Source organism: Callorhinus ursinus, unplaced genomic scaffold (assembly GCF_003265705.2).
Source record: "Callorhinus ursinus isolate GAN/ISIS: 27379988/994484 unplaced genomic scaffold, GSC_fseal_2.0 scaffold23, whole genome shotgun sequence".
In the NCBI taxonomy this organism is placed as follows: Eukaryota; Metazoa; Chordata; class Mammalia; order Carnivora; family Otariidae; genus Callorhinus; species Callorhinus ursinus.
In genome coordinates this window covers 7,721,036-7,737,309 of record NW_027397085.1, presented here as the reverse complement: position 1 = coordinate 7,737,309, position 16,274 = coordinate 7,721,036, and the positions used below count along the sequence as shown (strand labels likewise).

The 16,274-nt window shown below is 41.1% G+C and overlaps 1 protein-coding gene across 5 annotated transcripts in view; it reads left to right on the top strand.

Moving 5' to 3' along the window:
- The window catches only part of MCCC2 (methylcrotonyl-CoA carboxylase subunit 2), a 78,979-nt gene that overhangs the window by 46,712 nt on the left and 15,993 nt on the right, over positions 1-16,274 (top strand). For all 5 annotated transcript variants that reach the window (XM_073905367.1, XM_025892869.2, XM_025892868.2 and 2 more), the window contains 6 exons: positions 3,944-4,016; positions 7,429-7,505; positions 8,424-8,490; positions 10,904-11,060; positions 11,902-12,016; positions 14,503-14,588. In XM_073905367.1, coding sequence (XP_073761468.1) covers positions 3,944-4,016; positions 7,429-7,505; positions 8,424-8,490; positions 10,904-11,060; positions 11,902-12,016; positions 14,503-14,588 — 575 coding nt within the window. The remainder of the gene's footprint in view (positions 1-3,943; positions 4,017-7,428; positions 7,506-8,423; positions 8,491-10,903; positions 11,061-11,901; positions 12,017-14,502; positions 14,589-16,274) is intronic.

Genomic DNA, 16,274 nt, shown 5'->3' with positions numbered 1-16,274 from the left:
ATTGGTTTTAGAGGTAGTGGTCAGTGATTCATCTGTCTTATGTAATACTCACTGCTCATTACATCACGTGCCCTCCTTAATGCCCATCACCCAGTTACCCCATCCCCCCACCCCCCTCCCATCCCCCCACCCCCCTCCCATCCAGCAATCTCAGTTTTGTTTCCTAGAGTTAAGAGTGTATCCATTTTTAAGGTGAAATCTGTTCAGATACCTTCCTGCCTAGAGCCTCTGGTGGATTTCAGTAGGGTGTGACTTATAAGGGAAAGATCTCTTACTAGAAGGGAGAGGGGGATAAAAACCTCTTAATGGTTGGGAAGTTTTCATTGCACAATGATGAAGCTTGCTTTGTTTATAAATAGGATTCCCTATTCCTGTGGACGTTAGGAATGATGTAGGCAACTTCATAAATTTCATCTGTTTCTTTTTAGTGCTCTTATTTTGGGAAGTGGAGGAAATGTCAGTAAGTTGTGAAAGGAAAAAACATACCCTTTTAGATCAATATGACCTTAGCAGAGATTAGACTTTTGATTACGTTCGAAGATGTTGCTATGGTTACAGATTGCTGACATGGTCTTCTTTGGTCTAGATTGATAATTTTTAGTGCTTGCATATAGCATGTAGTCTTACTTTGTTCACTATCCATATATGACAGAATACTTTTTTAAATTAAGAAATAACCTTACTGTCAGTTTCTGTGCCTTCATATTTGTTAGTTTTCCCTTTGACTATAAAACTATTGTGTGCTAATTGTGAAAAATTATAGAAAATGCAGAAAAACAGAGGATTGCTTATAATTCTGCCATCCAGAGAAAGCAGTGAATATTTTGGTGTTTTGGCTTAATGTGTGTGTGTGTGTGTGTGTGTGTGTGTGTGTGTGTGTGTGTATATATATATATATATATACATTTTTATGTAGCTGGGATCGTCTGTACATGCAAACATACACATGTATATTTTTTAAAATTCTCCAGTTTAAATTATAAACATTTCTCCAGTATTTATAAATTCTTGAAACCATTTCCATGGCTAGGTCATATTTGCTATAATAATACCTGGTGACATGGTAGGCACTCAGTAAATATATATATATATATTAAAGATTTTATTTATTTGTCAGAGAGAGCACACACGCACAGGCGGGGGGAACGGCAGGCAGAGGGAGAAGAAGCAGGCTCCCCGATCCCAGGACGCTGGGATCATGACCTGAGCTGAAGGCTTAACCGAATGTCCCTCAGTAAACATTTTTTTGAACGAGTTGATGAATGTACTATCCCACCTGTGGATGTGCACAGTTATTTATTGAGGCAATACCCTATATTGGAGGGTCTTAACATTCTGGATTTTTATGGAGCTCCAACTGGTTTTTCACTTTAGGAAGGTGACTTGGTTAACTATAAGTTATAGAATTAGGATTTTAGCTTGCCTTTTTCATTAATTACAGGCATATAAAGTTTGATACTTAACAGTCTGATATGCTTGAGAAATGAGTTGTGGATAGCCAAGTTTTCTAGATGGCTAAGAATTCATCCTGTTAAACATAACCACTTTTTTCATTTATTCAACAGTGTTTATTGAATGCTTGCTCTGTGAAGATGCTGTTTGAGGCACCAAGGGTACAGAAATGAGTGAAACAGTTGGACATCCATGCCTTCATGATAGTTTCATTTCATTTAAATGGAGGTCTTTTTATAAAGATAGACTTTTGCCTTCTTAAATAGTTTCCTGGACTTTCTACCTTTTGCTGATTCATATTCATCATTGTGATGATCATGTATTACGTTTTTCTATAATTGCAAGTAAGTCGTATATGGAGGTCTTACTAGTATATGGAGCTGGGGGACAGCACTGGAATGTTGACTGGAAAATCTGGCTTGTAGTTCTTGTTTCCCTTGTCAGTGGTACTGGGATTGGACCTCTCTGAGTATCGCTTTCCACTTCTAGAAATAGCCGTAGTACCAAATGATATGTCTGCTTCCTGAAGTGTGAGTCTTTGTGAAGATGAGTTAATGTCTTATGTGGCTGGGTGGTGGTCATTGTAAAGCAAATAGGAGATAGCTTTATACTAAGTGGCCCTAGTTTGCTGTGCTCTTTGAGGGGCTTTATTTTTGTGTGAAAAAATGGTAGTTGTTATGTGTTGATTGTGTTTTAGAAAGTACAGTTTTGGAGCTCCATAGCATTTAGAACAGATAACTTACATTCCCATTACATTATCGGACCTTTCAGGAAAATAAAAAATAATTCCAAGTACACTCTTACTTTTTGGAAAGAATGATACTGGGAAGCATTCACTCATTTTTCAGCCTTTGCATGTTACAAAACAAGGCTTTGATGTGGTAAACAGGGAAGAGGAAGTTTCGACTAAAAAGAAAAATGGTGTGTATCATCTAAAATAGTTTCTGAAGAAATTTGGAATATGTTTGGAATTCTTTGAAATAGTCTTGATGTATATGGTGAATCCCAAGGATAAACTATTTAGTAATTGCTCCTTTTAGATTAAATATGTATATATGTGGGATCAGATTCAGAATCAAGGAACCTTTATTGAAGTCTTAATAGCCACTTTTCAATGAGGGCTAGGCAGTGTGCTTTAGTTAGTACTTTTTAAGTACTATCTTTTTTTTTTTTAACTTTTTAGGTTTTGATTTAAATTCCAACTAGTTAACACACAGTACAGTATTAGTTTCAGGTATAGAATCCAGTGTTTTATCACTTCCCTACAATACCCAGCTCATCACAAATGCCCTCCTTAATCCCCGTCACCCATCTGGTCCATCCCCCCACCCATCTCCCTCCATCAACCCTCAGTTAGTTCTCTCTATTGTTAAGAGTCTCTTATGGTTTGTTTCCCTCTCTTTTTTCCCCCTCCCCCTATGTTCATCTGTTTTGTTTCTTAAGTTCCTTATTTAAGTGAAGTCATATGATATTTGTCTTTCTCTGACTAATTTACTTAGCATAATACACTGTAGCTCCATCCACATTGTTGCAAATGGCAAGATTTCATTCTTTTGGATGGCTGAATGATATTCCTGTGTGTGTGTGTGTGTGTGTGTGTGTGTGTGTGTGTGTGTGTGTGTGTATAACATCTTTATCCATTCATCAGTCGATAGACATTTGGGCTCTCTCCATTAGTTTGGCTATTGTAGATAATGCTGCTATAAACATCAGGGTGCATGTATTCCTTTGAATCAGTGTCCTTGTATCCTTGGGGTAAATACCTAGTAGTGCAACTGCTGGGTTGTAGGGTAGTTCATTTTTTTTTTTAACTTTTTGAGGAGGCTCCATACCATTCTCCGGAGTGGCTGCACCAGTTTGCATTCCCATCAGTGGTGCAAGAGGGTTTCCCTTATCTTTTTTTTTTTTTTTTTTAATCAGATGAAAAAACTGAGACTTAAGATTTTAGGTAACCAGCCTATGACTCTAGTTTCTCAGCAATAGACCTGGGAGTCATAGCTGGGTCTTCATCTCAGCATTATTTTTTTAGGTTCATCACATCCTCATAAATTTGTCCCAACTTTGCAAAAGTGAGAACTGAGACTTTATCCAGGACACGCAAATCCTGTGAGATCCCTTTGTTTGGAGGCTAAGTCTCCTGACTCTGAGCCTATCTCATGCTTTGTGATTGAATCTCTAACCCTTTGCCAATACTTTGGAGCAGTTCCTAAAGCTCTGAGTCCAGCTTCCAGCCCTCACAGTCTCTCTTCTTTTCTGGTCTATAACATAGTGCTGTGGCTCTTGCAGTGTGGTATGAAACCGGGGTCCAGAGTGACATCAGGGCCTTACCCATGCATAGAAAGTGAAATTCTACTGAGAAGACTCGCTCTGTAGGGTGAAATTCTGTGGAAGTGACAACTTAACGGTGAACTTGTTTTCCTTATGAATAACTTTAATGTAAAAATTCTTTTGTCATATAATCTCTCCGGGACATTGTTATTTTTCTTCTTAGGTCATTGCTAGAATCGTGGATGGAAGCAGATTCAACGAGTTCAAAGCCTTTTATGGAGACACATTAGTTACAGGTATAAAGGCAAAGAATTAAAAATATGAACTTTTTTTTTTAAGATTTTATTTTATTTTATTTAAAGATTTTATTTATTTATTTCATAGAGACACAGTGAGAGAGGGAACACAAGCAGAGGGAGTGGGAGAGGGAGAAGTAGGCTTTCCGCTGATCAGGGAACCCAATGCGGGGCTCGTTCCCAGGACCCTGGGATCATGACCTGAGCCGAAGGCAGACGCTTAATGACTGAGCCACCCAGGCGCCCCTTAAAGATTTTATTTTATTTTTATTATTTTTTAAAGATTTTATTTATTAGAGAGAGAGAATGAGAGACAGAGAGCACGAGAGGGAAGAGGGTCAGAGGGAGAAGCAGACCCCCCGCTGAGCAGGGAGCCCGATGTGGGACTTGATCCCGGGACTCCAGGATCATGACCTGAGCTGAAGGCAGTCACTTAACCAACTGAGCCACCCAGGTGCCCAAAGATTTTATTTTTAAGTAATCTCTGCACCTGATGTTGGGCTTGACCTCACCACCCTGAGATCAAGAGTCCTATGTTCTCCTGCCTGAGCCATTGAGGCATCCTTGAACATTTTCTATTGCTTTGAAAATAAGTGATCTCTTGTCTTAAGGTATTGATGTACTTGGTGTGAGCTTTGTTATTTAGAGTGGTACAAGTGTGTGGGTCTGTATTCAAAAGTAGTTGTTTTATGAAGGTCATGTGTAGCTGAATGGCTTCATAGGTCCTGAGTTTACGATGATGACAGCTAGGTGCTATTGGATAGGACCTTGTCTGAGACTTGGTGGTCTTCACTGTATAAAAAACTTCTTATTGGGGCACCTGGGTGGCTCAGTCAGTTCAGCATCCAATTCTTGATTTTGGCTCAGGTCATGATCTCAGGGTTGTGGGATCAAGCCCCACGTCAGGCTCTGCACTGGGCATGGAGCCTGCTTAAGATTCTCTCCCTCCCTCTCTATCTGCCCCTCACCCCACTTCTCTCTCCCTCTCTTAAAAAAAAAAAAAAGCTTCTTATCAAAACAAAGTTAGGAGAAATATTTGTAGTTCTTTTTGTTTCTCTGGATAATTTGTAATAATTTTGAAAATTTCAGCACTGTTTCCTTGGTTCTTTAGTCTTTAATTCTACTAGCAGGTTTTATATGATGTTGAGCTTCCTAGAAGGACGTTTAAGTAAGTTACACCTTCTCATAGCCTCTGTGTAGGTCTAACATCGAATCATGCAAACTACTAGATTGAGAATACAGGACAGAAAACCAAATCTGAAAAAAAACAAAATAAGGCTGTTTATAGAAGTTCATTCATTCATCTGAAATGTTGAGTTTGTAGGCTTTTGAAGAAAAGTATTTGAAACGTAGATGCTAGACCCATAATAATCTATCTTGCACAAATGACAGAAGTAATTCTGTGAATTTTATTTGGTCTTATGAAAGCTAGAAAATGTAGTAAGTGACCTGGAGACAACATATCAGAGTAAAAAAAGATATAACTCACTACAAAAATCCAAATTGCAAATATACATTGAGGCTTAAGGATAAATCACAACACTTTTCTCCTGGTTTGATTTATGAGCAACAAAAGGGTTCATAGTGGGAGTGGAATTTATGTTTTTGTATTGAGGTGTTTAAGTGATTAAGAGCTTTTTATTTGATATATATTCAGGATTTGTGACCAAGTAGTTCAGGATGTAACCTCTTGTGCAGCAGTTTGAAACAAGTCAGAGCTGTTTCTCCTTCTCTCCCCAAAGATAGATGGGCTGTCTTGGTCATCTGATTTTATGAATTTGCCCCTTAACTTGCTGAAAGACTTGTGGTACCTTTATCCCCTAGAATACTAAGGATGTATGTAGTTCCTCTATCTCTTCTTGGCTGTACCAGAATTCAAATAAGATTGGGGAAAGAGAAGGGGTGTGAGAAGAGGAAGAGGGGCGTGGGGAGTGGTGAGATGAGGAAGTATTGGTGGGGGAGGGAGAAGGACGGATTTTTCTGAGGATCAGGTGTCTCTGGCAGCTCTGAGGAGTTTCCTCCTGCCTCTGTACATGCCTTATATAGGCCCTAGTAGTTTCTTGGACATTTTGCTTTCCTGTTTGGCCCGAAGGAATTTGGTGACGACACTTCCTCTGTGTCCCTGCTATACTGGGGCGTGTGCCCTACTTAGCAGGTCCTGTGCCTGGAGACCCCAGGCCAGGCTAAGGTTGAAAGTCTGAATAGCTCATGGGGCGCTATACCTTAGGGGCAGCACTGCACTGCTGAGAGATGTGCAAGATTCCTAGCTGTTTTTGTGGGATGAGGCTGAACTCTGAGTGGATTGCTAGACCTCTGGGGACGGTTACCCCTCTGCATTGCCTCCGCAAGTGGCAGTGCCATTTAAGATGGAAAGCACAGGCTTTGGGCCGGGGTTTTAGGACTGAAAGGCCAAGAAAACCAAGACAAGGCCAGAGTAAAGAAAGAAAACAAATTCTTAACAGGTCAGTGTTCTGGTGTATCCGTAGGTGGACATTCTCTCTTATCCATTAATTTTTCAAGTACCTGCTTTGTGTCACATAACCAGAGACGTCTCAGCCACGGCCTGTGCGTCTTGAGCTTGAAGACAGCCTGGTTCTGGGTACTTTCTTTGACCCACTTCAACAAGCGCAGTTTGTTGACTCTTGGGTTCCAAGTCTTTGACACCTATTTAGAGTCTGAAGTAGGCTTGTTGAAGTTCACTCTTGGGAAGCTTTCTCTAGCCAAGTTTTTCAGGTTTACAAAAACCTCCTGAAGTCACCTCAGGTGTCTCCCTCACATACTGTTACCCTCCTTTTCCTTCCCCTTCCTTCTCCCTTACTGTGTGCATGGACAGGGGGTGTCTGCAGTAGGAGTGGGAATGGTGGTGAGAGTCCATCTTCTAAGCTTAGCTGTGTTTATTACTGGAAACCCACGACCCCCGGGCTTGACTGTGTTCTTGCTTTTGAAAGCAAGGCTGCCTTTGCTGAGTTTGTCCCCTTTACCTTGAGGGCCTGTCATTGCCACAGGCATTTTTAGGCAAGCTAGTCACCTGAAACCAGTGGAGAGCTCCAAACATGGGCCTTTAAAGGGTTCTCTCTCAGTGATTCTTTCCATTTCAGAAGATTCTCTGTCTAGTACCGAGTGGGCACTCAGACATACATTACACGAACAAATGGGTAACACCCTAACCCCATCATCTAACCAAACCAACCAGACGAGTGACAACTGTACACGGAGCACTCTCAGGGAAGCAAAACACCCAGACTCCAATACCTTAGAAATAAAACACTGTGACACGAGCTGTTCTGTACCCTGGACAAAATCTCTACATTTTAAACTTTGATTTGAAATTAAGGAATGTATAACTATGTCTGTTAGCTGTGACTTAAAAGCCCTCTGAAATACATAAATCTTTTTTCAATTTTCTTTTGAGGATTTGCTAGAATATTTGGATACCCTATAGGTATCGTTGGAAATAATGGAGTTCTCTTTTCTGAATCTGCAAAAAAGGCAAGTGGTGTTAAACATGTTTCAAAATTTTCTGTTTTAATGTAAACATAATTTGCTTTGAAGGTCAAGTAATGAATGAAAGTTTATTACATAAAAACTTTAAAATATTTAAAAGCTTTAAAATATTTAACCAGATGCCTTAGTAGGCAGAACACTGTACGTGCATGTGAACGTGTGTGTGTGTGTGTTAGTGCTTGAACAGTTTTTATGGAGGTTTACATTAACCTGTTTTATCTAGAGCACTATTTTTATTTTATTTTTATTTATTTTTTTAAGGTTTTATTTATTTATTTGTCAGAGAGAGAGCGTGAGCACAAGCAAGGGGAGCAGTAGGTAGAGGGAGAAGCAGGCTCCCCGCTGAGCAGGGGGCACAATGTGGGACTCGATCCCAGGACCCTGGGATCATGACCTGAGCCGAAGGCAGTCGCTTAACCAACTGAGCCACCCAGGCGCCCCAAAAATCCAATGTTTTAAAAAGTTCTTGTACATGAATTATAAATGCTGTGGATGACATGTACATAGCCTAAGACTCTGAGAATCCTTGTCTTGGGAGTGTTTATATTCTGTTTTCTTTTAAAGTGGAAAACTAAGGAATTATCATATGGCGGAGGCTCAGGAATTCCTGCTGACAAGCAGTTCTTCTCTTCGTTTCTTGAGTTTCACTTGCTGTTCAGAATGTTTGTGATTGACTTCACCCCTACAGCTGTGTGCCAGTGATCACACAGGCGACTGCAGAATGTGTGCGGTACCAGCACAGTCACACGTCCTGTTGGCCGTGGGTGCACACCGTGGTATTGTTACCAGCCAAGCACAGGGCGTTCTTTCTTACCGCTGACCTGAGTACGGTGTTTGCAGGATACAAGAGGGATGCAGATTTCTTAACCCCCTCTTTAAAAATATTATCTTTTTTGCTCTTAGGGGGCTCACTTCATCCAGATATGCTGCCAAAGGAATATTCCTCTGCTGTTCCTTCAAAACATTACTGGTAAGAAAATAGCTTAATCAGTCTTGTTGCATTATGCCAGAGCCTCATTGTCCAGTATGACTCCAGTATTAGACAGTGTAGACCTAGAACACTTCTGTCATAGCAAAAAGTTCTATTGGATACTCTGTGTAGAGTCTCTTTAAGGCTTAACCCTTCATGAATCAAATATATGAGAAGTTTATCCATATTTGGATAAAGCAGTTTCTGAGTTACCCGTATCACCGTCAGACGGCTTCCCTTTCCCCGTCCACACGCATTCCCTACCAGGAACACTCTGAGCTCACTCCGAGGGCATTGTCTGACCCATCATCTCTGAGCTAACACTTTGTTTTCCTTAAAGGACTTCATGCACATGCTATGGTTCACCCTTTGCCTCATCTTTTCTTGTGTAGGTAATTCTGCCTGAAGCGACATATTATAAAAGGTCTATGCACATCCTGAACAATAGCCTGGGGATTTGAGTTTAGATTCCAAAGAATGGTGTGATCAATATCACCTCTCTGGATTTCATGTTTCACAAATGATCTTAATAGGGTGGATGAAATGATTTGTAAGGTTTTATGGTTGTAGATTTCTTTTTCTTAGAATTCTAGGATTCTATTATTTATATTGTATGTTGCCCTTAGATATGTTGGTTAGCTGAAAGCGCGCCCCCCCCCCCCACCATCTTCTAAGTGATCCGTGGTTATCTCAGGGTCAAAGGAAGGAGGGCTCTTAATTAGTTGTTAGAATCAGGCAAGCCTTCACAAAAAAAAAAAAAAAGGAGCTTGGCTCATGGTGGTCAGCAGGGCTTTAAATAGTCCTGGTGCTAAAACATCTTTATCTGGTGCTGCTCTTAAGTTTATGATACTTGGTTAGATGAGTTTTGAGAGGCATTCTATCCACACAGAAGCCTGAGGGGGGTCCTACGTGGCAAACCTGGTAATAGGGCAAATAAAAAGGATTCTGAGACTTCACTAGTCCAGGGACCTTGTTTCTAATAATGGTTCATGGTTTCTTAACCACTAGTAAAGTAAACCTTCTTACTGGAAGATATTTTGTTTTTTTGGTATTTAGTTGGGTTGGGGGCAGAGAGCAGAGGTTGAGTTTGGTTTTGCAACCTTGCATTTGAGATACTTGGGTGACATTCATGGAGATAACATATATGCAGAGGGCAGTTGAATAAATCTTGAGCACAGAAGACATGTGTTAGCTGCAGGTGAAAATGTAGGCATCCTCAGAATATGTAGATGTTATGTAAAGCTGTGGGAAGAGATGAGAGCACCCCTAGAGAAGAGAAGAGGGCTCAGGGACAGTCTTTGAGTAACTCTGATTTCTTCCACAGAGATGAGAGTAGAGGAAGGAAGGGAGCATGGTGATGTTGTTTTTAATGCTGGGAAGGATTGGAGAAAGACAAGTGAGGCGGCATAATCTTTTTCAAGGCAAAAATCAATAGGGACTAGAGAGGCGGTGGGGTGCCGGGTGAGGGAGCAGAGCTTGAAGATGGCTGCTACGTGAGATGGCTACTGTGGAATGTTTCCGGGAGTTAAGACAAGGCAGAACGAGGCGCTGTGACCTATAGTGAGGGCCCTGCTCAGAGGGGTCCCAGGGAAGCCCATCGCGCCCGGCGAGGGTGAGGGCTGTCCTGTCAGTACCGCTGTAGCCGCAGCTTGTTCGGGCGTCTCCGAGGAACTGAGTGGAATCGGAGGACTCCATGGCTGGGGACTTGCAAAGCAAAAATAGTGGCAGTCAGGTGAGTGAGTGGATGGGTGGGCAGGGAGCCACATGAAGCCTGACTTGGGTTCTGTGACAGGAGGAGGAACGTGCCTGGAAGGCCCGGAAGGCCCAGAGTGACTGCAGAGCAGTTTCAGCAGAGCTGGGAGCTTGAGGCAGTCGAGGAATCCTGTAACTGTGGAAAATTCTTCTACCTTGCTATTGAGTCACTGGCAGGGGCTCTCAGCATCTAGGAAACATTCATCTTTATTTCCTCAGAGGTGTAAAGCAGCATTTCAGAAGGAGCAGTTTCTGTATTGAAGCAGGTCCGGGAGTACTGGAGGCCTCACAGTGGGGCTTGCCACAGCCCTTTTTCCTTAGCTTGCCGGGTCACGTTCTTTCATCACCAAGCCGCTGTTCTGAGAGAATTTCTTGAAGATAAGTTTCTTGCATCCTTATTTCGCTTGAAGATCTTTGTGTGCATCCAGATGAACCATTCTAAAGAAAATTTTAGAAATGATTAAAAAATTATATTTTTTACAGCACACTTTTTTGGGGAATATATTTCATGTATAAATATTTCATGTATAAATATTTCATTACAGTGAGAGGCCTTGTAGTAAAATAGAGTTGGTAAGATGTCCTTCAAATACCATGTTGGAATTGACTTCTGCACATAAATCCCATCATCCAGAGGCTTTTTTTCTTTCCTTTCTTGTAGGATTTATGGTTGGTAGAGAATATGAAGCTGAAGGAATTGCCAAGGATGGTGCCAAGATGGTGGCTGCTGTAGCCTGTGCCAAAGTGCCTAAGATAACTGTCATCATTGGGGGATCTTACGGGGCTGGAAACTATGGGATGTGTGGCAGAGCATATAGGTAGGTGGTTGTCGCGGTTTTCTCTGAAACAAAGAGTCACACTTCAAGTATAATTATAAATGGTCAGTTCGTTACGGGTTTATTTGAAACACAGAATGACATTCGCAGATCTTGGTCAGTGATACCATAATTTGTATCATCTGGAGGAGTGAAATGAAGTGTAAGGCTAAACGTGCTACTTGGAAGAAATCCACAATGGGAATTAGGAAATATTTTGAAATGGCTGATGATAAAAATACTACATATCATAACTTATGTGATGCAGCTAAAGTCTTGCTTTGAGGAACGTGTGTAGTAGACGTAAATATATATATATATTGGAAAAGAAGTAAGACCGAAAATCAATGAGCCAGCTCAGGAAGTTCACAGAACAGCATATTAAACACAAGAAAAATAGAAAACAGGACATTATAAAGATAGAAGAATCAGGGAAGCCCAGAGTTGTTTTTGTTTAAAAAAGGTTAACAAATTTGATAATCTCCTAGTAAAACTAAAAAATAAAGCAGAAAGCCTTATTTTATATCAGGAATGGAAAACAGGACATGACCACAGATAATAAGGGGATATTTTGAATGTTTTTATGCCCAGTAAATTGAGATGAGATGAAAAATAAAATTGATCAGAACAGACATCACAATCATCTGGAGAACTTAGAAATCCTACTCCATTCAGGCCACACCTCTGGAGATTAGCCTGGGGTGCGTTCCGAGCCTGGTTTTCCCCTTTGTAATGCACAGCTAGAATGAAGAACCACTAATTTAGAAGGTAAACAGGCCTGTGAAGATTGCTGTGTTGTACGGTGAATTAACTTCATCATTTTTTCTTTTTTCTCTCCGCACAGCCCAAGATTCCTCTACCTATGGCCAAATGCTCGCATCTCAGTGATGGGAGGAGAGCAGGCAGCCAATGTGTTGGCCACAGTAGCAAAGGACCAAAGAGCACGTGAAGGGAAACAAGTAAATGCCATTTCTTCTGCCTCTCTGGGTTTGGCTTTTATCACTGAACACTCTGGAGGCAGGGAGCAGCGTGCCCAGAACCTCTCAGTGTTCATGGGTCAGGGTCTCACCCCAGGGCCTGGCTTCATTTAGAAGATGCTGACTTTAAGAAATATCGACTTACATATGCTCTGTCTCTCTTCTTAGAGCCACTTTATTTGAGGTCCCTTCTTGTAATTTTTCTGAATCTCCAAGAAAACTCTTTAGAAACTGTGCCTGTGAGTGCCTGAGGCATAAAGATGTTTGGCTCTTAGTCATTTGCTATTAGTGAGATTTAAAGAAATGTGATTTACTTCTTTGATTTTATAACTGAAAGCAGCAGAATTTTGTTTTTTCAGTTTCTGTCTTAGATTGTCTTTGAGTGGGAGGGCGCAGTCATCTAATTGAGAAATGAGTAACATTATCCTGTGCATGGATAAATGAAGGAAAATGGAGAGGTCACTGGCAGCTTGATGAAAGGCAAATCAGCAAGGGGCTGCTTTTAGTTTTGCTGCATGTTAATAGGAGGTACTTTAAGGGATTGTTATTATTTAGGTCTCATCAGCAACATCAAACAAAAGGTACTGAGGACTCCACAGGGTACAGTGTGCTCCCGAGCACCTTAGAAAATTTACATGACTCAGAGAAAATGTGGTTCTTGCCCCTTGAGCTGACATTCTGGGGGCTGACAACACACAGTCTAAGGGTTGAGTGAACAACAAGGTAATTTATTAAGGCAGGTTCTTCACTGCAGGTTTTTAAAGTGGATTCTTTTGTTTGTGTCTCAGAGATTCTTTTGAAGTTTTGCATTAATTTTTTTTTTTGAGAGAGCACCCACGTGCATGAGTGGGTGGTGGGGAGCAGCGCAGTGGTGGTGATGGGGCAGAGGGAGAGAGAATCTCAGTAGGTTCCATGCTGAGTATGGAGTCCGATTCAGGGCTCGATTCTATGACCCTGAGATCATGACCTGAGCCGAAATCAGGAGTGGGAGGCTTAACTGACTGAGCCACCCAGATGCCCCTTCACTAATTTTTGTTAGTTAGAACTTACAGCTATTTTGTGTAAGCACCAAGCCTTCAAATGATTGATGCATGTTCTTGGAATTGTTCAAGTGTGCTGTTTTATCATAACAGGGCATAACGTGGAGGAGGCCTTGCCTTGAAGGTTCTCATTCCTGCTATTTAGGGGTCATCTGGTCAACTGTCTAGTGGTGGGATGGGGATAAGATAAGCATGGAGGGTGGGCCCTAGCTCCCTGAATGCATCCCAAACATGCCCCACGTCCTCAGTTGTCTTTTCTAAGCAGCAGGAACTCTGCACACTTAAAATTAGGTTTCATATTCACTTCAGTACTGATTAGTATCGAAGCAAAATGAAAGGTTTATTTGTGTGTGTGTGTGTGTGTGTGTGTGTGATGGTGGGGGTATAAAGTCCATCTGATACATATTTTTTTAAAGATTTTATTTATTTAGAGAGGGAGGGAGTGGGTGTCGGGAGGGGCAGAGGGAGAGAATCCTCAAGCAGACTCCACGCTGAGCATGGGGCCCACGTGGAGCTTAATCTCACAACCCTGAGACCAGGACCTGAGTCAAAATCAAGAATCAGATGCTTAAGCAGCTGAGCCACCCAGGCGCCCCTCTACGTGATATTTTGAAGACTTATCTTAAACCGTAGCTCAGTAGTCTCTTATTAGATAGTTGTTGTTTGATAATTTGACATACAAATCTATAGATCTATCTCTTTTTATATATGAAAGGAAAGTACAGGATTTTAGTGGTTCTCCCTCCAAATTCTTGACATAAAATTATATTAAACTATGAATGTACATAAAAGAAGGTTGGATTTATTTATCATTTATCATTTGTTTTTGGTGTGAAATACTTTTTAAGTTGAAAATATTTTTTAGGGTTTCAAAATTAGTTTGCATAAAGATTTTTACAACTGAATCAATTATCACTTGTTTCTGGCAATACGGGTGGGCAAGCCACTAAATTTTTAATTAGGGAAAAATCTCTCTCAGCTGTTTGAACTTATTCAAGTTGTGGTTGTTGTTTTACCCCTTTAAGCTTTAAAATTTTTTGAATTTGGCCCTTTTGAATGAAAATTCCCTACTTGTCCACTTTCAACAGAAGCTGCTAAATGTAAGGTTGCCCTCTAACTACACTGTATAAGTCACATCCACTGTTGGAGCCTGCTAGAATATGTGATACCCTTGGTTCTGAAATTTACACTAAACAGCTTCAGGATGTTGTCTCTGATAAGGGAGATGTAATGATGCACTGATGGCACTCAGGTCTCAGGTGAGATCTTGTGTGTGAAAGCGTCACTTGTAATCTCTATATATCGCTGTGCAGATGTTGGTTGTAAAATCATTACTCGTGAAATGCTTGCCCCTTTTTTCTTGAGGTTCTCTTGAGTGGATCTGTTCTCTTATTGCAGTGGACTGACTCGTGGGCCTTTTTCTTTCAGTTCTCCAGTGCTGATGAAGCAGCCTTAAAAGAGCCCATCATTAAGAGGTTTGAAGAGGAAGGAGACCCTTACTACTCCAGTGCAAGGTGGGAGCCAAGGAATAACCACCTCCCTGATGGGTGCATCTGGGCTGTCAGGGCGGCAGCTTTCCAGAGATCTGGACAGTTGGGTTGGTCCAGCCTTCATGGGAACCACAAAGGAACGTTTGGACGCACTTAATTTCGTATTGTTCCGTCTATAATGGGAATGTCTGCTGAAACACCACCCCCTTCTCCCAGGCTGGGCTGTGTACCCACCACCATTGGTCTGATTCTGCAACCCTCCCTCCTCCTTCCTTGTCCCACTTACAGGTGAGGTGTCTGGGCCTACAGGGGCTGAAAAGTTTAAGAGTTAAGAGTTATCCTGGCTGTGTTTTTTTTAGGAATTCGTTCTTTTATAATGTTTTTCTTCAACATGGGGATTCCTGCCCTATCACTCTTTGATTCTTTCGTGTTTACCCATTTTACTCACGAGATTGGCTGGACACTGGTGGGCACTTCCTAACAAGCGTGCTTGTGCATTCAGAAAGTGATTGCTCACAGCCAGGGTCTGGGTGTCAACACCAAGTAATCACCCCACATGCCATTGCAGCTCTTGGTTCTGTTTGTTTCTTACACCACTTAATGAGGTAATAAATTATCATGGCCTGCCCGGGCTGGAGGCTGGCTGGTGTGTGTGCATTAAGATCTCTGTTTTCAGCAACTTTAATGTCCTTCATTCGGAAGAATAATCTAAGCTTCCTATCTTCATCTTATCCCTTGGGCAGATGGAATAAAGAAAATAGCTATTTGTGTCTTTCAAAATTAGGTTATGCTGTGATTTATGTCATTTACTGGTGAAGGTAAGCTGGAGAGGAAGGAGAAAAGAAAATAAATTAGAATTCATTCAGTCATCTGAACACAACTTTTGTGGCAGGCGCTGTTCCTAGCACTGGGGGTACAAGGGCTGAACAGACTTATTTTCAAGAGCATATTTAATTTCAGAATGAAAATAACACCATTTGGCATCTTTAAAAGGCCCATTTCTCTTCTTGTTCATACGTATTTTCGCCAGCAAATTCGCAGGTATATTTCGTTGTGAGTCATTGATTCATTTAGTAAGACCAACGTATTTTATAGTCTTTGAGACCTAAATATGTTCTTGTTTACCATCACTTAAACAGACTTCTATAGTAGCCAGTAAAAGCAAAGAGGAAATAAAAAACCCTAAAAAAAAGGCTCAAGAGAAGATAATAAATTGTAAGCTCCCCTACAGCTTTTTGTTTCTCCGTAAGATTTTGAGTGAAATTCACAAGGACAGGTGAAATTAAACTTTGAAAAATAGTGTATCTTGTGTGAGCCATGAATAAGTTTTCCAGCCCTGGCTAAGTCATCTTTTGAGAAAGGCTGAATCCCTTATTATTTTCATGCTTACATTAGTAGTATTATTTTAATGGACTGTACTCAAGGCAGGAGAGCAAATGGCCCAGATAGATTTATCTTTGGAAATAAATATTGTAAGACACCAAGGTTTTTCTGTTAATCTGAGAATGCTTAACCCTCCTGATGAAACACTTGGTGGCAGGGGGACAGCAATTTTCTTTGAAAGATGAAAGGGTTTTCAAGCCAATTTATGGTCCCTTCCTCAGGTTTAGTAAATCTCAGCTTAACAGTAAACTTCTGTGGTCTGTTTCGGCTCTGCCACGGTTGGACCTGTCTTTTCAGAGAGCTCTTTCATTATTCGCTGCTGTAACC